The 22,136-nt window shown below is 45.1% G+C and overlaps 2 protein-coding genes across 5 annotated transcripts in view; both read left to right on the top strand.

Annotated features, from left to right (window-relative positions):
* LOC147899334 (replication factor C subunit 1-like) overlaps positions 1–11,196 on the top strand; it is a 34,873-nt gene extending 23,677 nt beyond the window's left edge. For 3 of the 4 annotated variants that reach the window (XM_087378706.1, XM_087378708.1, XM_087378709.1), the window contains 5 exons: positions 8,728–8,820; positions 8,945–9,164; positions 9,329–9,370; positions 9,622–9,684; positions 11,120–11,196. In XM_087378706.1, the coding sequence (XP_087234832.1) occupies positions 8,728–8,820; positions 8,945–8,995 (144 nt within the window). In that variant the 3' untranslated portion in view covers positions 8,996–9,164; positions 9,329–9,370; positions 9,622–9,684; positions 11,120–11,196. The remainder of the gene's footprint in view (positions 1–8,727; positions 8,821–8,944; positions 9,165–9,328; positions 9,371–9,621; positions 9,685–11,119) is intronic. The other variant, XM_087378707.1, reaches the window with a different exon arrangement.
* A 3,638-nt stretch (positions 11,197–14,834) lies between these two features.
* On the top strand, positions 14,835–20,717 carry LOC147899333 (protein TORNADO 1-like). The gene is made up of 6 exons (XM_087377703.1): positions 14,835–15,555; positions 16,012–16,482; positions 16,855–17,667; positions 17,775–18,213; positions 18,245–19,049; positions 19,230–20,717. Exons 1-6 carry the CDS (start codon positions 14,835–14,837, stop codon positions 20,715–20,717), a joined length of 4,737 nt encoding a protein of 1,578 aa, XP_087233829.1.
* Positions 20,718–22,136: the final 1,419 nt, after the last annotated feature.

Raw genomic sequence — 22,136 nt, 5'->3', positions numbered from 1 at the left:
GTGCCAGACAATCTCAAGGCATAGTCATTTTCTCTGTCATGGACTGCACACTTGTCATCTTCAAAAATGACTTGAAATCCAGCTCTGTTAAGAGTGGACACTGAAAGTAGATTTTTTGTGATACCAGGCATATACAAGACATCAGAAATTTTGAATGTTGAGCCATCAATGGCTGTAAGTTCAACTTCTCCTGTACCACGAACTGAATAGGAGGAGTTGTTGGCACATGTGACCTTTTTACCAACGGGAGGTGGATGCAGAGATGTGAAAAGACACTTCCTGGAAGTGATATGCTTTGAGGCACCGCTATCAAAATACCATGTATTTTGTGTCTCATTGACACTGAAAGCTGATGCATCCTTGGAAGAATCATAACTGCATGTCAGAAAAGAATAAGAGTCATCATTACAAGTGGCTGTAATATCCGGAGCAGCCAACTGAGAGTCTGAAATGCAAGACAAGAAGGCATAGTCGTGCTCCACAAAGTTGGCTGTAGCTTGCTCATTGTCAGATGCATGAGGAGCTGAATCTGAAACAGCCATACCGGAGCTGTTTTTCTTTTCTTTTGCAAGGCTCTTCTTGCATTCTCCAATGTAGTGACCTGGCTTTTTGTAGTAATGACATATACCCTTCTTCTTGGGCTTACCTGCATCACCCTTAGCCTTTTGAGAAGGTTGTCCTGAACCACTGGAAGGCTGATTTGCTGATGTCTTTGCTTGTCCCTTTACTTTAGGCTTGAATTTTGAAAGCATGGCATGTTCACCTGCTCGTGAAGCCATGTTTTTCCTGGTCTGCTCTTCCTGCAACAGAAGTCCTATCAACTCGTGAAAATTGAGAGGATTTGCACCCCCCCTCAACGACAAATTCAGCGAGGTATGAAAGCTGAGATAAGACTCAGGAAGAGAATTCAGAGTTGTGGTAATCATCTCTGAATCAGGAATGATCTCATCAATATTCAGCAATTGCTCTCGTAAATCCTGTAGCTTTGTGAGGTGCACTGACATGGAGTCACCCTCTTCCATATGTGTATGAGACAATTCTCTTTTAAAAAAAGACACCCTGGCATCATTCCGAGCTGCATACATGCTCTCCAAAATATCCCATGCTGCCTTTGAGGTCTTACACGACCGGATGTGCGGAATAATGAATCTTTTCACTGAAAGAGAAATACACGACAAAGCTAAAGCATCATGTGAATCCCATCTCTTTTGCTCTGGAGTGGTAGGTATAACTGCGCCAATAACTTGTCCTGCAGCTGTACCCTGTGCACGACCTCTGCCTCCTCCTTGCTGGGGAGGGGTATTAGGTGCCACATTTGCTGGCCGGATCTCATCCCCATTTACATAGTCCCACAAATTACAGGAAATCAGAATGTTGCGTACCATAAAACTCCAGAGGGAGTAGTTGGTACCATCCAGCTTATCCTCTTGTGAGAGACCACTGAACTGGAAATCATTCTGATTTTGCTGGGCCATGTCTGAGAAAGAAAATACAGCAAATGCAAATCTGAATTCCCTTGCTGGGAATGGAGTGCAAAATTCCCAAAACAATACAGCCAAACACTGGCTGAAAATGCAACTGAAATCTCTGTAATGTCTCTGTCAGAAATCTGCCAGAGCATCCATTCTCTCCCAAAACCTGCCAAAAGTGCTTCAAAACACTTATAGAAGGGCAGTGTGAACTAAAACCTGCAAAATTGCTCTCCCAACACAGAAGCCCCAATTTGTGGCTTGAAATTGCAACCAGAAAGGGGCAAATGGTCTAAAAGCCCCAAATGTTGCACAAATTGCACTTTGCCTGCAAAAGCCCCAAATTTCACTGCAAAATTGCAATGTGATTGCAAAAGCCCCAAATTTTTGCAATTCTCTGCAACAAATACAAAAGCCCTAAATTTGACAAAATTCCCAATACACAAAATGTGTCCAAATCTGTCCACAAAATGGCCTGCAAAGCAAAAATCTGCCTCGAATTTGATTTACCAACCAATAGCTCCCTACAAAATGTACCTGTAGGAAGACCTTGAATGCACACGAAGGCTGGCGACACACTTTGTACAAAAATACGAAACTGTATGGAATGTACAACCTTGCTGTACGGACGAACAACAGGGATCTATGCTGCAGGCTATATGGCGCCGTACACTTGTACAGACGGAGTGCATGCACTGAACGTGCAGGTGTACGGAATGCGCTGTCAACGTACAACTGTACGGATTGCAAACGTGTGAGCTATTTGTATGGTTGGAGCGTCGTACGGACGACGGGCTGTACGGCGATGTACGGAGTGCTTGAGGTCTGTGAACTTGTATGGACCTGGCAGCTTGTACGGACGACGACACTCTGCAGTACAGAGTACGGACTAGAGCAAGGTTGACGTGCAGTATGGACTGCTTACGGGAGCAGTATACGGGCGTCGCTTCAGATCCATACGTGTGTATTGCACTTATACGGAGTTTGCAGCTTGGGCTGCGTGTGCAGTTGTACGGAATGCAATGGGAGCTGCACGCTTGGGAGTTGTACAACGCATGAAGTACAGTCCGTACAGATTGTATGGAGAACTGTACGGACGACGGGCTTGTACGGAGAGGCAGCGAGCTGTTGAGCTTGGAGCAGGGAGATTGCGAGCAAGGAAGCATGGAGCAGGGTCAACCTGCTCTGATACCAAATGTGAGTTGGAGAGTGAGAGCAAAGTGTGTGAGCAAGAGAGCAAGAGAGTCGGAGAGTGAGAGCTGAAAGCAATAGTTGCAATAGAAGAGTGTGCAACAATTGAAGAGTGGGATAGGTTTTGTCTAAGTGACAAAACCTTATCCTTCACTAACCGTAGTTAGTGAACTAACTGTGGTTAGGAGGAAAAACCTCTAAAATGAGGGAAAAGTGCCCCTAACCTACTTAACAATAATTCTAACAGAAACTCTGTCTAGTTTGGACTTGATGACACATATAATGTGAGGGCTAGAGTGTGTTGAAGCACTATCATTTTACCCTTACAGGAGGGTGGCCTCAATACCATCGATTTTTACATCAAGTGCAGAGCCTTAGGCAAAGTGTTAGAGGACTTTTTGTCAATGAGCCTTGGAATCATTTCTTTACGCAATAGATCTAGAGGTGCACTTCTTATAGAGCCTCGAATTGGTTGCTGAGCATGAGATGGATATTCACATTTTTTTTCCCTTCGTCCCTCCTCTTGGTAACAATCTTTAGAGCCTACTAGCGATAGCTCAAAGTAGCCCTCATACGGGTAAGAGGGCAAAAAGTCCATTCTATGGAACGATGCCTTTGTTGTATGACTTAGGATACCCATTGGGATACCTCGGATACATGAAGTGGTCTAGATAGGGGACCTGCCTCCATAGTGGACGCTCAGAAAGTCTTCAAGGATCAGCTCACATCAGAGCGTCACACTTTCACTGAAACGGGGTCGTGTGTGGTGCCAATGAGGATAAGCCCCTACTAGAGCTCAAGCAATCATTAATACAATGAGAACGTTTAGAGTCTTAGGCACTCCTATCATGAATATGGAGTGAGTTACAATTGTTCTAGTTGTAGAATGACAACAAAAGATGTAGCCCATGTAGCCAAACGTGGATATATCCATGGAACCCTTGTTAGATGCCAAAAACTCAGCCAAAATAGCGGGCGGAAATCTTTAATTCTTTCTATCTTAAAAGGTGCGTTGCCCTATCAGCTAGATTTAGATGCTCGTTTGGGAGAGACTAAAGTGAAATCGTTTAGACTTCACAAGCAGTTGTAGCTTGAATGAAGAGATTTTGGACTACTTTTTGATTAGCCTTCTCCTCTAGTGCTAGCCTTCGTCATGGTTGAGTCTGCCCTTTACCTCCGGAGTGCCGACAGAAACAAGTATGAAGACTTTGTATAAATGGATGCTCAAGTATGTGTGGGTGTGGATTTGTATGTGTAAGAACATATTTTTATACTATGGTATCACCCACTGTTGGGCGCTGATGACATCAGTGGGGATGTCATAGTAGCTAGTCCTTGCTATGCGTGATGGAGTTTCAATATTACGAGTGACTATCGTGAGATTGAAAGTGCACTATGTTGTGTTTTTAGAGGATGAGTCCTGGATTCATCTAGGTATAGGCTGAAATCAAATCCTCATTCTTTCTTCATCCTCCGACCACGAAGACACTAGCACAATCCCATCCCATGTTAGAAGAGTTAGGATCTTAAACCCACCATCAAAATCTAGTGTAAACAACTAAGAAATCTTCCTAGAAATTGTTTAGGTGCTTCAATCCATAACAAGGAATGAATTCATCACTCAAAAAGATGCCAAATGGTGTCAAATCCCAAGATTATTAATTTAACAGTGTCCAGAAAGTGTTTTGACATAAAAACCTAGGAATAGAAGTCTGTCCCTTTGAATCGAAAAACCTTAACCAGACGGAAGAACTTGCCAAATCGCAATACCAGACAGTACCTGGAAGTGATAAGAACACAGAAATAGGAGCCTGGATCTAAATTGCAATTGATCTGGGGCTGGCCGCAATTTGTCCAGGTGCTAGTTTTGTGAATTTCCTTACTAAAGGAAGTGCTAGATTGGCCACTGGCCGCAATTTGTCCAGGTGCTAGTTTTGTGAATTTCCCTACTAAAGGAAGTGCTAGATGCTTGGCCACTTGATGAATTCTCACTTTTCCTTTCTTGGGTGTCAAAAACAAAAACGAAATTGATTCGAGATGGTGTAAAAGATCAAAGTTTGGAATAAGGAACTGCAGGAGTAGAATTTGCAAGACCTGCAAAGAAGCTCCTAGATCACATCACAATTCGCACTGGAGTAGGATTTCAGCTTGCATGCAACGTCTTGTAGGTTTGCTTCTAGGTGGTGGTGAATTTCAATTGCAATTCTGTGTAGAGGTGTCCAAGCTAAGAAACTGGCTAGAATTCAAAGCAAGTTTGCTGTTTTAGGACACAACAGCTTCAAAAACGAGGGAATGGCCAAGATCACAACAACAAGCTTGTGAGAATGAGGCATGAAAAGCAACTGACGCTTCATATGGCTGATTCTAATACTACAATTGATCAAAAGCTGTAAAAAGCAGTTAAAGAACGAAGTTAGACTTACATGTTAAATGAATATACTTGTATATTCATTTAACCAAATATTCCTATCCTAAATAGTGGGAAATAGCTTTAGTAGTTTAATTAAATAGATTTTCAATCTTCCTTTAAATGTCTGTCCCATGACATCTACCCATGCACATAATTAATGCACAATTAAGGTCTAGAATATTCATTTTGTAGCCTAGGCTTGCTAAGGCCACAACTTGAGCTAGACTTATCAGAAATTGATCGAAATTGAAACCAATAGTTACGGTTGGTAGTGCACTATATAGTGTGTAGGTGAGTGATCACATGGAAAAATGAACGGCGGCCCAGAAGGTAATGTTTGAACTTCTAAGCGGCCGAAATCATGGTATTCTCTGGTTATATTAACTGCTCACCGCCCTTTGGGGATCCCAAAGGCCGGTTATAGTGGTTCCATTGTCGGGACATCACCAACTTTCTCAAGGGGGTGAGACCTGTGGTTGTTTTGGATGATCTGGGATCAGGGATATCACCAACTTTCTCAAGGAAGTGAGATCTTTGGTTGTTTTGGATGATGCTGGGATCAGGGATATCACATCTCTCTCAAGAGGCATGTGGTTGCTAAGAGAATTCAGCCAATAAAATTCAGCCAAGATGTTGTGCAGTGAAAGCACCATGAGGAACAGCTAGAGACAGAGGAACATGATGAGATCTTGATTCAAGAACAGTTATTGGCACACAGTGGTAGAGTTTCCTCGTTGCTATGCAGATGTGATGTTAATGGAGGAGGGTGAACTGGGAGATTCAACTCAGTTGATGCAACTCTACTTTTTAGTTTGAGCCAACTTCGGTTGGGGCTCATTCAGGCTCAGCAGAGCGTGCATCTGGGGCATTGCCTGATGCTCAAGAGGGGGGTAGCACCTCCACTCGCTTGGTTCAGATTGCTTGTGATATCTAGAGGTCGCTTGGTGACACTGTCGGTCTCACTCGAGGTACCGCTTGTTGACGACATATCTGCCGCGGGACCTCTAGATCAGTGTACTAGTCACTTTCAGACTATCCGTACATGGTATATGAGTTGGTTACCAGCAGCTCTATCAAATTATATATTGCATGTTTATCTTGTATCTTGAATATAGGGGTACATGTAAGAAAATGACAGAGTCTGCCAAATCTGTTGAGATGGTTTTGTGGTTGGATATGGTTTGCTATCCATGGCTCTGCAAATCATGTACAACTGCAACACCAGTCTTGTCGTGCACGTGGCACATTCTTGTAATGGCAGTATATGCCACTCTTACATGATAGGTCATCGGAGGGAGCATCCCTAAACGCGAGAACGGATATAGCATATTGCGGATACTGCTATCATTGAGAAGCAGGATGGCCTACTTGCTAGAACAAAAACAGGAAGTGGTAAACTACGGTCTCTGCCACATAATTGTGATGGCACTTGATGCCAAACTAGTTGGTTCACTTTTGATGATATTCTTGTGAATATGTGTGGTTTGGATTGTGAACTTGTGTGATATGTTTCTGATTTGCCACGGATTGTGGATGGCTTCTTTCTTGCGTGGACTCTTTTAGGATAGATTTGGACAGTCTGCCATAAGACAAAGTGGGTAAATAATTGAAAGGAACATGTGTGAAAAGTATGCATGGGATGTTTGTCTGCATGCATCGAGTGTTTTTGTGTGTACTCATGATGTACCACTAGTTGTGGGTCCTGAGGGATGGCCATATGAAAGTGGGTAGTACATTCAGAGAAACATGTATTGGTCCTGCGGGATGCCATATGAAGGTACACATTGATTGTATGTCTGCATGCATTGAGTGTTTGTGTATGCTCTTGATGTACCTCATGCTTTGGGTCCTACGGGATGTGCATGAGAGGATAAATCATCTATGTGGGTCCTACGGGATGGCCATACGAAGCATCTTGTCTGTCTGAGTGTGTATGTCTGCTATTTGTGGAAGGATGTGTGGCTGTGTTTTTGAACTAACTGAGGCTTTGAGACTTTTGCTACAGGTTCTGACGGAACAAAGCAAAAAGTTTGGTGCAAATGGATACATTCGCAATGTTTCAAGAGGAGGGTCTGTCTCGGGGACGTGAATTTCTTTAAGCTGACTACCCTAGTCTCCAACTGATTAAAACATTTTAAAGGACACTTTAGTGCAATTAATTCCATGGGCCAAGGCAAGGGACTGAAGGTTAGAGAGGGGTAAAAATTCCTTTCGCTAAAAATAGCTCCAGGAACCATGTTTGGCTAGAAGGCTTGGAAAGCAAGCAGAAAAGTCGAATTTTGCTTTCAGGGCTGTTTTCAGGACCACAGAAGAACAGGGAGAGGCAAGTAATAGGCTGGGAAAGTCTCTAGGGCTATTCTATCACATCGGTTTGCTGCTTTTTGACTACCAGGGCAGTCTATGGGCTGTTGGTGGGCTGCCAGGGCTGCCAGAAGCTCAAAAACGAAATTCGTTTTTGCTGCATGCCTACTGTTCATGCCTTCCCAGAGGCCCAAATCTGATTTGAACTTCTTCCAGGAGCTTTCCAAGCTAAGTGCCTATGAAAATCACACTTTTTCGAGGTAGTTTGGAGCTTCCAAGCAACTCGATTTGCTTCCAGACTTGGTGATTCTCTTCCAGCAGGTTTTCCAGGGTTGCTTTCATTGATTTTCACCCGCTAGCATGCCAGAGATCTTGCCAGGGAATATCGTTTTTCCACGCTTGCTGATTTTCCCAGGGTTTCCCGAGCTTTCCAATCGGTTGATTGCTTTCCGGGAGTTTTCCTATTGCCTCAGAACCTTCAGATCCTTTTGCTTTGTGCAGCTAGCCTTTCCGTTTGCTAGGTGCAGCTAGGTGGGGTTGTTTTGCTGGCCTCTGTCTTGCTAGGACTCCCTTGATGGGTATTCAGAGCTACCAAGATAGATTGAATTGTTTTGCTGGCCTTTGTCTTGCTAGGTTAGAACCCTCAGCCAGATTCGGAAGAAGGGCTGCCATGGAATGTTGCACTGGACTGGGATGCCTTTTTTTGTGATTGCATAGCAGGATGGAAGTGCTTGTGATCTGATTATTCAGTTGGCTGTCTGTGGTGCTATTCTTGTATTTGCAAGCCTTTTGAATAAAATATAAAGAAATACCGAAAGGGGCCCTAAGTTTAGGGCCAATCTGGTGTCGGGTGCAGATAGGGGCAATCTAGCTCCTAATTTTGGTTTCTGTTATTTATTTGTTGGCTGTTATTATTGTCTTGTTGGCTGTAATAATTCTCTAAGCGGCTGAAATCATGGTATTCGCTGGTTATATTAACTGTTCACCGCCCTCTGGGGATCCCGAAGGCCGGTTACAGGTGAGGAGGTAAGGCAATGGTATTTGATAAAGCAGGCACATTGTTTGAGTTTTTCTGTCATCAGTTTTGCTGTTATGATTTTCAAATCGTAAGGAAATAGCATCAAGCCATTCTTGCAAGATGGTCCTGGTAGTAGAGGTTTGTAACATTTAGATTTATGAAAGGCACTTAATCATTTGGTTTTTGGCGCATTTGACACATGTTTTTGGTTGTGATACTGGTACTTTAATCCTTGTTTTATACATATGATCTTGCATTTTGTTCTTTCTGCATATGAGCTTGCATTTTCTTCTTTCTGCAAGTATCTCGTTAAAAATCAAACATTTTGTGTTTTGCAGGAGAAAGCTGTGCAAAATGTAATTAACTTCATGGAAGAGTACTCTCTTACACAGGAAGATTTTGACTCTATCCTTGATCTCTCAAAATTTCAGGTGATCTGAACTATTTAGGAAGCCTTTCAGGAGGTTTATTAAAACAAAACAAATACATAAAATTTTCATTTTTGGTTTAAGTAGTTCTGACTTTATGAAGTCCTTATCTTTCACGTATGCACAGGGACAACTTGATTTGATGGAGGGCGTTCGACCTGCCACTAAACAGCTTTGACCAAAGGCATACAAACAAAGGGAACATGAGCGACGAGTGAAATCTTCTGATCTGCTCCCTGTGTTTAGTCCATCTGGTCAAAAGAAGGCCCCAAGGAAGCGTGCTGTGCCTGAGCTTTTGCCTGTAGAGTCACATGGGGATGAGGATCAGGAGGAAGAGAAATTGGATGGTAATGTTTGGTTGACATGCATCTTTTAAGCGGCAAGTAATGTAGAAAAAATTGCAGATGTCTTTGGTGTCTAGAAAGAAATTTATGATGTTACATTCACAACTTTTATATGCTATTTCCAATTGTGTACTATTAAGACTCACTAGTAGTGTCATTGGCTGTAGGTTCAGAGGACGAAGAAGATGACAACAATGTCGATAAACTAGGTGAACTTGATCTTTACCGAGATGCTTGCAGATTGGTTTATCAACCAGTTGCAAAGTTGAGCTTACGTGTGACTTGAATGCACAGCTGATTGTCTATATGCTTATGTGGACATGAATAAGACAACCAGAACAAAATGAATGCCTTTTATCGTTGTCTTGATGAAATTGTCATAAAAGATATCTGGTCTTGATACGATGTATATATTTGCTGAGGGCTACTTATTTGCTTTTGCTTGGCTTGCAAATTGCAGCTGCACTCATGGAGGCAAATGGAAATATCCATTTGAGCTTAGGTGAGGACAGCTCAAAAGCAGGTTGGTATGGGCTGTCCCTTCTAAGTGTCTATGGTCTATTAGTATCTGTGTACAAGTTGTGTTTGTGTGTGGGGTGTTCGGGTTTTTTGAAGTCATTAAAGGTTTTCATCCTTCAAATGTAATATCCTGAAGCAGAAGTGGATAACAGGAATATCAATGAAGGGGAATCTGAAATACCCACAATAGGACACTTTCATACTTATATTGACATTAGGACAGCTGGCATTGTGAGCTGAAAGGCAACACAAGGAGATATTTTTAAGATATTAACACCAAGCTCTGAAACAAAATGAGCCATCTGCAAGCCATGAACGAAACCTCTTTAGTGAATTAAAAGCAGCAGCAGATGCTATCCAAGATTTTCATGCTGACAAATTGCGTTATAGGCGGACAAACTAGTGAACACAATATGTAGATGATACTCGTCATTTTGAGCAGTATCAACACAGATTGCATTGATCTTTAAACAACAATTCGAATGTTGCTATGGGTCCTCAACAATGATTCCCGAGCTACGTTGCATGAAAAGTTTCCAACCTTATAATTTTGGAAGGAACGGTATTCAAAACTAGAAACAGCAAAGTAGGCTACTAATAGATTTTAATTATTTAGACACTAGTAACTGAAGGACAAAAATTTTGCATTCAAAACGTATCTCATGCATAACAGATTATAATTCTCATTGCAATATTTAAAATATATATACAACACGTCGTCTAATAGGAGTTGGGATGCGTGGTTGTCAACATAGAATCTTTATCGACATTGAATAAAACAGATCGTGCCAGATACTGTTCTATTGCAGGACTACAAATGGCCACTAATGTAATGATGGTCACAATTGTCTGTCAGTACACAAAATGGCAGGCTCCTATGTTTTTTCAAGTTTCTGATTTGAGTTTCCAGACTTGGGTAGGAGTTTCCTGCATCTTAGCTTCCAAGTATTGATTATGGATGTGGTACAGGAATCTTGCTCCTATCTTTGAGGTTCATGCTTGCCCCCTGATATACTTTGTTCTTGGATGACAAGATTGATCAATCGTTCTGCTCATTAGTTTTAATGCTCTCAGCAGCCATAGCAATAATTGCCTTGCAAACAAGGGATTTACATCAAGGAACCATCCAACTTATGTTCTGGCTAGCACATCCTCACCTGCAGTCTTAATCTTTTACTCCTTGGTTGGGTTGGTTGTTCTATGAAGGTCACAAGAGTTTGTGGAACGATGACTACGGGAAAGTCAGTACAGGCATGATAAAATACAGTATCACATGAAACTATAGATTAGTACCTATGACATGGAGCAATGGCGAAACCAACTTGTTACTGTCTTCTGGATTGCTTTTCAAGCGGTTGATTGCAAGAATGGATACAGTCAATTGATTGAGGACTAGTCAAATAATATCCGACAGTTTGCATTTTTATGTGGTCTTGCAGGTGGCAGCAAGCAAAGAGGAAGGAAGGCAACCTCGGCAGACAAATACAGGAAAAAAACCTGCACTTAAGGAAACGAGTAGCGTTTCTAAGCCTGGCAAGGGTAGAAGAGAAGAATAAAAGATCCATTTGTACTGTGTAGAAGAGAAGAATAAAAGATCCATTTGTCCTGCATCCCTGTAGACCTAGTTTCTTATGCTGTCTACTCCTCAAATCCGTTCATCCAAGATAATGTGTGCTTTATCTGTGCTCCTTAAGGAGCTAGACAAGAGTCGCTGTATAATGTGCATTTCTGTAAATGGGCAGAAGAATTGTGTTATGCTTTGAGAGCATTATTTTTTGTATTGACGCCCCTACTGGCTTTCTGAAGTGGATGTCAAAGATGGGTTCTGTGGGGACTATATTGGCCTTCAATGGCTGAAATCTACGACGACTGCTGTAAATGTGGCATTATGAGACTAAAAACTATTGAGACACTAGCCTTCGATTCCCTTTGCTTATATAAAGGAATGTTTATAAGTATTGGATGGACATGAGCCTATGTATACAAAGAGGAAAACAAATTGCGATACCCAAAAGCAAGTAGTAGAGTACAAGTACCTTCTACTCCTCACACAAGAGTATTAGCATTGTATTGACTGGCGTGATACTATGCCTATTTGTTGTAGAATGGGGACAAACTTTTATAGGTGGATAGTGCAATCTCTTTTTCATGCTTCTGTTTTTGAGGCAAAATGCTAGTTGAAGCTGTGCAAATTAACAAACCGATGTAAAGAGGTGATCCTTATGTGAAATAATCCACAAAATAAAAAAAGCACGATCCAAAAACTAAAAAGGATAGAGATGCTATTGTGTACGCCTTTAAAAAAATTTCAATTATCATTAAATCTATTTGGTTGGTCTTATGGATAATCATAAGCTTTAACTCTTGGATAATGTCTTGTCATAGGCTTGGTCGTACATATCTTAGCTTTGACGGGAATAATAGTACAAATTTTATGTGCACATGACCCAAGGAATCATGGACACAGAAGAGTGTAAGTGTAATACATTTGAGAGTCTTCGTTTATATCAAAAACTAGGACATAAATTAGATAGTAAGGAAAACGCATATTCATTGGGTAGAGGTTGTACGGCCTTGAATCTTGCAAGATGATTGTGAGTAGGGCTTTAGGGAAAGTCATTGTTGTCACTTTGTTTGATGTGATCCTTAGAGGGACTAGAAAGAGGATTTGCAATTGCATTTTTTGACAAATCCACATTGGAAGCTAATTTGAGATCGATAAGGTGTTGCCTCAATCATTGTAGATATCTCAATGTGTCCAAAGAACTATAATTTTTGGCTTTAAGGCTCCAAAATACTATGAGCCGAATGGGTTCTCTTGTGTTCTGGAAGAGGATCATATCCAAACACACAGACATATTTTCAAGCATAGGCAATGAGGAACCGAGTAGACAAAACACCAATGCAACCCTATAAACAAGAAGTACACGAGGGAGGACACATAAGAGGGAGAGAATCTGGTGGGATAAGTGGTTGACAAATTGGGAAATTCTCTTTCATTTTGTGGAAAATTTTGCACCAATGGCTTCTGCTGAGAGCTAAGTTGGCAAAAAGATTTTTCGTCAATCCAGACTGTTCGTTATGTGGCTGCTCTTTGGAGTTTGTATAACATCTGATGTGGAGATGTCCTGTGGCTAAACTTGTTTGGTGCTGCATTGAAAAGGCAGTTCGAGGTTCGGGAGCTATGTCCAGATTTTGCCTTGATATTGTTGGATGTTCGTCCACAGTTGTTGCAGCTTGGCCACAAATACGTGGTGCAGTATACTATGCGATTTGGTTAGTTTGCAACCAAATTGTTTTGGGTGAATTGGGTTAAAGAGATTCCAGTAAAGGTGTTCCTTAATGATCTCTCTAAGTCTACTTATTGCGTTGACAGTGCGGTGAGGCTCTTTAGCGGACGTCAGTGCAGCAATACGAGCCTGATCTAGAGACTTCTTTGTGGAGGTTTATCTTTGTTCATGGAGCGTAGGCCTAGGGTTCTGCCCCCATCCAATGCATACGGCTCCGATCTCTGGTTGGGCTGGTTCAATGGCCTCAGGAGGCCAGTTTTTGTTCCTCCCCGCCCCTCCTCCACCCCCCGGGCTGTTTTTCTTTTCCTTGTGATAGAAGCCGGCATTGTTCCCCCCAAAAAAAAAAAGGTTTGCAATTCTGCCTGCAAGTAGCGACAACTTCCAAGCTCCAATAGATCTAAATTCTACACTATTGAACTCAATAATCTGATACGAATCTCTAGGCATTTCAAAACATGTTTACTTGGAAGTTAGCAGAGTTTCAGTAACCAATCGTTAGGCTAGTGTGAAACCCTGCCTACAGTTTTGACATTTAGATTGTTTCCTTTACTTAACCATCGGCTATTTTCTCACTAAAAACCTTGCCGTTGCATATATAGGTGCATAGTTGAGCTGCGAATACCAGCAGCTCTCTGCTGACAGTTGAGTTGGATTGCAAACAAACTGAAGGGCTTGACAAACCGGTCAAGTCCACAAAAACTAGTTGCGAATTTCAATGTGAAAGCCCGAATCTCCTATGCAACCATGCGATTCCGAATCCCCTACGCAGTGCGCATACATTATCATGGCGGAGTGCATTTTCGCTTTACGTAAAGCATGGTGGAAAATAAAGCCATACGTATTACGAAGAATAGTTTATAGCCAGCAAGCTGAGCAGCTGACGCTACAGAAGTTATAAAAACTATGCTTTGAGAGGCCAGAGAAGAACCGTTGAAGGGGTCAAGACTAGAGAGCAGACGCGACGTGTTAAAGCTGCAAAAGCTGCAACTTCCATACAAATAGCATCTTGACTAACTCCAGAATCGAAACATGAATAAAATCGGAAGTAGAGCTGATGTTTGTGAATAAGGTTTTTATCTAGTACCTACCTAGCACACCGTGAATTCTGGCCTGTAGCATTGATGGGAATTGACCTTTACTGATGGGAATTGACCTCTCTGGCTTGACTTGTTCACAATTATTGTAACCCATCGTGAGGGAAAGGGCCAAAGGTGGGACTTTCCTGTCTCCCAAGGTAGAAGACTAGAATTCCAAGGACGGTGCGGGGAGGAAATTTCTCCGTCAGCCCATAAGTGTTGACGATGAAGAAAACGAAGAAAAAGATAGGGTTATCTCGCTATGTGTGTAAACAATCTTGGCACGAAAATGCAACCTAGCCCCAAATCTCTGTTGAATTTACGACCATGAGGGCGGAGTTGTGGAGAAGAGGCCCAAAGTCCAGCGCTTGAGGAAATAACAGTCGAGGGAAAGACTGCCGCCAGAGGGGTGCATGAGTTTGAGCAGAGGAGCTCCCATCGTCTTCTCCATCTGAGCTCCCTGGCTATGGCGATGCCCTCCTCTTCGCTGTAGCTCCTCTGGCTCCTCTCCCCACCTCCCGTCTGTAGCTCTCGCTCCATATTTGTCCCTTCTCTCTCGCTTATCGCTTCGCCCCTTGCTTCTCGCTTCTGCCCCATGCTTCTCGCTTCGCCCCCCCCCCCTTCAATCGCTTCCCCCGTCTCCGCTTCCGGCACTGCTTGTGAATCCCCTCTGCGGCTGCCTCCACGGCGTGTCTGGGAACCTCGCCTCCTCGCCTCTCCCTAGATGCGGTGATCTCTCCTCGCAGTGACGAGTGGCTATGGCGGGAGGGCAAGGCAGCTTCGTTACCATGGACTCCAAAATGGCCTTTCCATCCGCCCTCGCTGCTTTGCAAAACACAAACCCAACGCTTCTTCATCTCGACCTCTCAGGGAACTCCATCGACTCTGCAGGGGCGTCCAGCCTCGCCTCCGCTCTTCGCTCAAACACAACGCTTCTCCATCTCGACCTCTCAGGGAACTTCATCGACTCTGCAGGGGCGTCCAGCCTCGCCTCCGCTCTTGGCACAAACACAACGCTTCTCCATCTCGGCCTCTCAGGGAACTCCATCGACTCTGCAGGGGCGTCCAGCCTCGCCTCCGCTCTTGGCACAAACACAACGCTTCTCCATCTCGACCTCTCAGGGAACTCCATCGACTCTGCAGGGGCGTCCAGCCTCGCCTTCGCTCTTGGCACAAACACAACGCTTCTCCATCTCGACCTCTCAGGGAACTCCATCAACTCTGCAGGGGCGTCCAGCCTCGCCTCCGCTCTTGGCACAAACACAACGCTTCTCCATCTCGCCCTCTCATGGAACTTCATCATCAACTCTGCAGGGGCGTCCAGCCTCGCCTCCGCTCTTGGCACAAACACAACGCTTCTCCATCTCGCCCTCTCACAGAACTCCATCGACTCTGCAGGGGCGTCCAGCCTCGCCTCCGCTCTTGGCACAAACACAACGCTTCTCCATCTCGCCCTCTCAGGGAACTCCATCGACTCTGCAGGGGCGTCCAGCCTCGCCTCCGCTCTTGGCACAAACACAACGCTTCTCCATCTCGACCTCTCAGGGAACTCCATCGACTCTGCAGGGGCGTCCAGCCTCGCCTCCGCTCTTGGCACAAACACAACGCTTCTCCATCTCGCCCTCTCACGGAACTCCATCGACTCTGCAGGAGCGTCCAGCCTCGCCTCCGCTCTTGGCACAAACACAACGCTTCTCCATCTCGCCCTCTCACGGAACTCCATCGACTCTGCAGGGGCGTCCAGCCTCGCCTCCGCTCTTGGCACAGACACAACGCTTCTCCATCTCGACCTCTCACGGAACTCCATCGACTCTGCAGGGGCGTCCAGCCTCGCCTCCGCTCTTGGCACAAACACAACGCTTCTCCATCTCGACCTCTCAGGGAACTCCATCGACTCTGCAGGGGCGTCCAGCCTCGCCTCCGCTCTTGGCACAAACACAACGCTTCTCCATCTCGGCCTCTCAGGGAACTCCATCGACTCTGCAGGGGCGTCCAGCCTCGCCTCCGCTCTTGGCACAAACACAACGCTTCTCCATCTCGACCTCTCAGGGAACTCCATCGACTCTGCAGGGGCGTCCAGCCTCGCCTTCGCTCTTGGCACAAACACAACGCTTCTCCATCTCGACCTCTCAGGGAACTCCATCAACTCTGCAGGGGCGTCCAGCCTCGCCTCCGCTCTTGGCACAAACACAACGCTTCTCCATCTCGCCCTCTCATGGAACTTCATCATCAACTCTGCAGGGGCGTCCAGCCTCGCCTCCGCTCTTGGCACAAACACAACGCTTCTCCATCTCGCCCTCTCACAGAACTCCATCGACTCTGCAGGGGCGTCCAGCCTCGCCTCCGCTCTTGGCACAAACACAACGCTTCTCCATCTCGCCCTCTCAGGGAACTCCATCGACTCTGCAGGGGCGTCCAGCCTCGCCTCCGCTCTTGGCACAAACACAACGCTTCTCCATCTCGACCTCTCAGGGAACTCCATCGACTCTGCAGGGGCGTCCAGCCTCGCCTCCGCTCTTGGCACAAACACAACGCTTCTCCATCTCGCCCTCTCACGGAACTCCATCGACTCTGCAGGAGCGTCCAGCCTCGCCTCCGCTCTTGGCACAAACACAACGCTTCTCCATCTCGCCCTCTCACGGAACTCCATCGACTCTGCAGGGGCGTCCAGCCTCGCCTCCGCTCTTGGCACAAACACAACGCTTCTCCATCTCGACCTCTCACGGAACTCCATCGACTCTGCAGGGGCGTCCAGCCTCGCCTCCGCTCTTGGCACAAACACAACGCTTCTCCATCTCGACCTCTCAGGGAACTCCATCGACTCTGCAGGGGCGTCCAGCCTCGCCTCCGCTCTTGGCACAAACACAACGCTTCTCCATCTCGGCCTCTCAGGGAACTCCATCGACTCTGCAGGGGCGTCCAGCCTCGCCTCCGCTCTTGGCACAAACACAACGCTTCTCCATCTCGGCCTCTCAGGGAACTCCATCGACTCTGCAGGGGCGTCCAGCCTCGCCTCCGCTCTTGGCACAAACACAACGCTTCTCCATCTCGGCCTCTCAGGGAACTCCATCGACTCTGCAGGGGCGTCCAGCCTCGCCTCCGCTCTTGGCACAAACACAACGCTTCTCCATCTCGGCCTCTCAGGGAACTCCATCGACTCTGCAGGGGCGTCCAGCCTCGCCTCCGCTCTTGGCACAAACACAACGCTTCTCCATCTCGACCTCTCAGGGAACTCCATCGACTCTGCAGGGGCGTCCAGCCTCGCCTCCGCTCTTGGCACAAACACAACGCTTCTCCATCTCGACCTCTCAGGGAACTCCATCGACTCTGCAGGGGCGTCCAGCCTCGCCTCCGCTCTTGGCACAAACACAACGCTTCTCCATCTCGACCTCTCATGGAACTCCATCGACTCTGCAGGGGCGTCCAGCCTCGCCTCCGCTCTTCGCTCAAACACAACGCTTCTCAAATTGGGCATTGATGGGCTCTCCTTTAGGCGCCTTCACTTAATTTCGCAGCGTTTGAAAAGGAACACTAGAATTCGGGAAGAACGAAGAGCTTTGGGAAATAGTAAAGTGCGCTCTACGGCTGCAAGAGTGTTCTTCTTGGGACATCCTTACGCAGGTGAGCTCAGTGTTTTGAAATTGCATCTCTATGGAGTTATCGCACTCGCTAACTCAGTTTTCAAGCTAACACATTCACCACTACCGTCTCTTTTCGTTCGTTTTCAGGAAAAACAACACTTCGTGGCTCTATTGTGAGCATCCTAAACAATAAATTCTATCTTCCGAGGAGCATAAAGAAGGCTATGATCAGACCTCCGTCCAGGACCACGGGAATAGAGGTACATTCTGTGAATTGTCAAGGTACGAGAATTTCTTTCTGGGACCTTGCAGGGCAGTTGGAATACCACGCGTTCCACGACATGATGTTCCCAACTGAACAAGGACAGTCCCTATTCATCATCGTTTGCAATCCCAGGTGCGGAGAGCCCCCTCGTATACCAAAAAAGTATGCGGACGTAAAAACTGAGTGTGAATACTGGCTCCGTTATATATCATCTAGCACTAGGAGGACTGAAGGATGGACTCCCCGTGTGTTACTAGTTTTCACTCACATGGATACATTTACAGATTCTCAAAGAGGAATTTTTGAAGGATGGGCTAAAGAGTTTCCGCGAGCTAATAGACAAGTTTGAAGGTTTTGTGCAAGTGATGGAAAACCCGTTTTTTGTGGACGCCTGCGACCCAAGTAAAGTTCAAAGCATGATTCCGGTTCTCCACGAGACGATTCAGTCCGTTTTGGACTCTGCTCCGCAAATCTATCGCATATGCGATGAAATCAGGCAAGTACTCGCAGATTGGATGGTCAAAAACCCTTACAAACCTCTGCTTAAATGGGAAGCATTCTGTGGCATTTGCCAGGTCTTGCCCGCGTTAAGAATGACACCTTCAGACCAAGTTGAAGGGATCAACAAACTCGACCAAGTTGAAGGGATCAACAAACTCAGGAAAGCGGTTCTAGCTTCTCTACACGACTCGGGAGACCTGCTTTACTTTCCGGATGTGGAAGTAATAATTTTAAGTCCGGAATGGTTTTGTCGGCGATTTTTGGGCAAGATCATCAGTTCGACAGCTGAATCCTTGAAATCACTAGAGTGTTTTCATGACCGACCTGGCCAAGGTGTTTGGAGAAAGGGGGTCATCGAAAGAATTCTTCAAATATCATTGAGCAACGGCAAAGGTTCCCGGATGAGAAAATTGAAATTTCTGAGCATCAAGGACATGGTTCAAATAATGGTTGAGCTAGAGCTTTGCTATGAAGTCCCACCTGGTGGTGAAGGTTCACCTCTTTTCATTCCTGCTACACTCACGCGCAATGTTAGCACTGGGGTTCGAAAATGGCTCTCCAAGCATACTGGTGAATGCATCTATATCGGGCGCCGCCTCAAGTGTGACGACGAGACACATACTTTTCTCACTCTTGGATTCTTCCCAAAAGTTCAGGTAAGCAGCTTTTAAGACTCTCATCTCAGCGATCTGGCAAAACTTGCCTGATCCAAAAAGAAGGCACGACAAATTTCCCGATAGGTGTTTGAAGAAAATTTGACGAGTATTATTGTCTCTGTTGATATGGGGATTCCGCATTTCTCAAATTCTGGGTTTGGTGCAATGTTGTGTGCCCAGGTTCGTCTCCAGAAAGTTTTCGAGGCACCAAATAAGACTGGCTCAGTGCAGTTTAGTTTAGAGAAGGATTTGGTTCTCATCAATGAAGACGGTCTGGAAATACTGGTGGAATTCAGTGGTGAAGTTGGATACTTCATCGATATCTTGGTGCGCTCCTCCAAGAGTCACCAACAGACTCTCGAGTTCGTGAGGAAAAAATTGATTTATCAAATCGAGGAGCTCCAGCTTTCATCCGGTCGTTGGCAGGGAGTGTCTCTTGTAGAAGGCATAATTCGACCATCTTGCATCTGCGACAAGGACCTTGCTATCACGCGAGTGAAAGATAGACAGGACCAGTGCGTGCTAGTGGATGATTTGAGGAAAATTCTTTTGAATCGCTCGTCCGCAGAGATGGAGAATTGCGAGTTCACGTGGCCTCCACACCAGCAGTTGCAACTTCCGACGGAGCATGTCTTAATCAAGGAGCTTCTCGGGGAGGAGGATTTCAGAGAAATTCTACTCACGCACCATTCACAACTACGACAGCTAGCTGAGGGCGGACTCGGAATTTCACTTCCTCCATCATCTACTGTCAATAATTACTGGTACCAAAACAAGAAACAGGTGAAGCTTCGGCGCGGTCTATCTGATCTCACAGGACGCGATCCACTGATGCTTAAGTTGCTGGAGAACTCGGAAGATGTAAACAGCAACGTAAAGAGGTTGATGTCTATTGCAGAAGATATAAGGAAAACTATTGAAGAGCTAAGAGGGTATGAAAGAATGGTGCTACCAGCGATCCAAGAGACGCTGAACTCGTTGTCGAACTCGAGGGCAAATGTGAGCAGTGGGGGTAACATGTCTGCAATGCCAAATCACTTATTTCTTACAGGGGAGATGACGGGTGGAAGCACCAAATTGCTGCTCAAACTAATTCCTGGGTTGCAGCGAGTGAGAGTGCACTTCATGTGTGAACACAGGGAAGAGATCCATCTGATTGAAAACCAGGAAGGCTGTGAATTGAGCTACTTGGAGAACGAGAGTATGATCAAGAAGATCTATCCTTACTTGAGGCATGTGCTTTGTATAGCCACCTTAGGGCTGAAGGTGGGAGCGCATGTGTTAGGAGGGGTGGGAAGCTTGATTCCGGATGTGAGCCAAGTACTGGGTTTATTGATTCAGGGTGGAGCCCTGGCAATTGATACTCCTGGGCTTGTTCCAGCTGCTGGTCAGCTTGAGGAGGGCCAAACTAGGACTGGTATTGAGGGCATTGGAGATGCTGCTGCTGCTGCTGCTTCTTCCATGGATGCTGCCAACGTTGCAGCTGCAAGAATGCTTGCTAGAGAATGGGTGGAGGGGATGTTGAGGAAAGCTGGTTATTTGCGTAAGGAGGAGATTTTGAAGAGGTGGCGACTGTTGATGGTGAAGTACAAAGGAGGTGATACAGCGTGGCTTTGTAAAAAGCACGTGGACGAGGGCTTGAAATCAGGGTCGTGTGTGACGGCTTAGTTCCTGCCGGCATGTAACTATGTAGCCTAAGGTATGTATGTATCTATTAAAATTAGTTACTTGGTTCGGGATAAAGCACCTTGATGGGAAGAGACAGTAATACAGCAATGCAAGCTGTGAATGCAATAGCCTTCACAACATGTTTCACGTCCAATCTAGTAGATGTGTGCTCATATCCAATTTGAGATGTAACTTGAATCCAAAATTGATTCATTCTTAAGTGGATTCTAGACGCCTATCATCAAACGGTCGTACATGCATGCTCCATGCCATTGGAGGCTTACTTCTTGAAGTCTTTTCCTTTCATGCTCTGCGCTTTGTTGTTATTGTGCTACTGTTCTGGGGCTCATGTAGCTTGATCTATCTGTCCTCCTTCTGTGAGGACCATATGCCTGCTTTTAGAGATGACTCAAGGATGAGAATTAAACCTAGAGGATCTAGAGGATACATTAGGGAGGGTGATCTGTGCAGCAGATCCAAATGACATAAAAAAATGATGCATAGATATTTTGATGCATTATCAATTATCATTGGGATGATTGCAAATTCAAAGCTTCAACACATTCAACTGGCATGGATGATTCTAAAGGACTTGTAGAGATGGTGAATATGAGGGGTATTACTAATTTCTCATAATTTTCGGAGCATTTGGATCTCTTAAATTATGTGCCATGTATCTTTGAAACTTGATATATAATCCTGTAAGAGGGTTGGAAACTATCTCGTCCCTTTGTGTAACATTGAAGTCTTTACTTTGGTCGGTTGCTTTAACAATACACTGGCATGGAATTGCAACAAAAATACTCTCTAGGGGAGGCCAACAAAGACTAGGTGCTCTAGGCATATTGGAGCCCATTGAAGCACTGTGGATTGAGATTGATGAGTAGAATGTGTCAATGGCCTTATGACGTAGCCTCTTTGAGGCACTTAGGTGATCTATTACTAGGCATTATGACCTTTCTTCAAATAAGACTTGCTACTTACAAGCCAGGCACTTCGTTCAAAGTAGGGTGTTATGCCCAAAAAATATGAAAGACATGGTGGCCTTTTATTAGGCACAATGGCTTGAATCCGGAGAGGCACAACAAATTGAAATGCATGAAGGCACCATGTGGCTTTTCGTGGGAGTAGAGAGAGGCTCTACGGCAATGATGTTGATGGTTCACTAGAGAGAATCAACCAAGAATGGACATTCGCTGATGGGATCTTTGTTAATCTTTTGAGATGGAAGCTCCATGCGAATTTGTGCACAACAAGTATGCATAAACAATAGAAATGTACTATTAAATCTGTGCGGTGTGCCTAAAGAGGATAATTGACAATCATTGCATTTGTGCTAGAATCATAGAGCGTTTTCTAAAAGGCAAATTTTGGAGGTTTGGGATGAAAAGTTGGGTGTCCATGGCATTCTTAAAAAAA

The sequence above is a fragment of the Dipteris shenzhenensis genome, chromosome 8 (genome assembly GCF_047967505.1).
Source record: "Dipteris shenzhenensis isolate YYH24624 ecotype China chromosome 8, Dip_SZ_1.0, whole genome shotgun sequence".
Taxonomy (NCBI): domain Eukaryota; kingdom Viridiplantae; phylum Streptophyta; class Polypodiopsida; order Gleicheniales; family Dipteridaceae; genus Dipteris; species Dipteris shenzhenensis.
The sequence above is the reverse complement of the archived record's forward strand: the minus strand, read 5'-3'. Positions and strand labels throughout refer to the sequence as shown.

Bases quoted from the DNA above. Each gene is read 5' to 3' on its own strand.
- LOC147899333 (XM_087377703.1), top strand. From the start codon at position 14,835: ATGGACTCCAAAATGGCCTTTCCATCCGCCCTCGCTGCTTTGCAAAAC. The intron at 17,668-17,774 runs GTGAGCTCAGTG...GTTCGTTTTCAG, and splicing joins CTTGGGACATCCTTACGCAG to GAAAAACAACACTTCGTGGC. The intron at 18,214-18,244 runs GTTTCCGCGAGC...CAAGTTTGAAGG, and splicing joins TTTGAAGGATGGGCTAAAGA to TTTTGTGCAAGTGATGGAAA.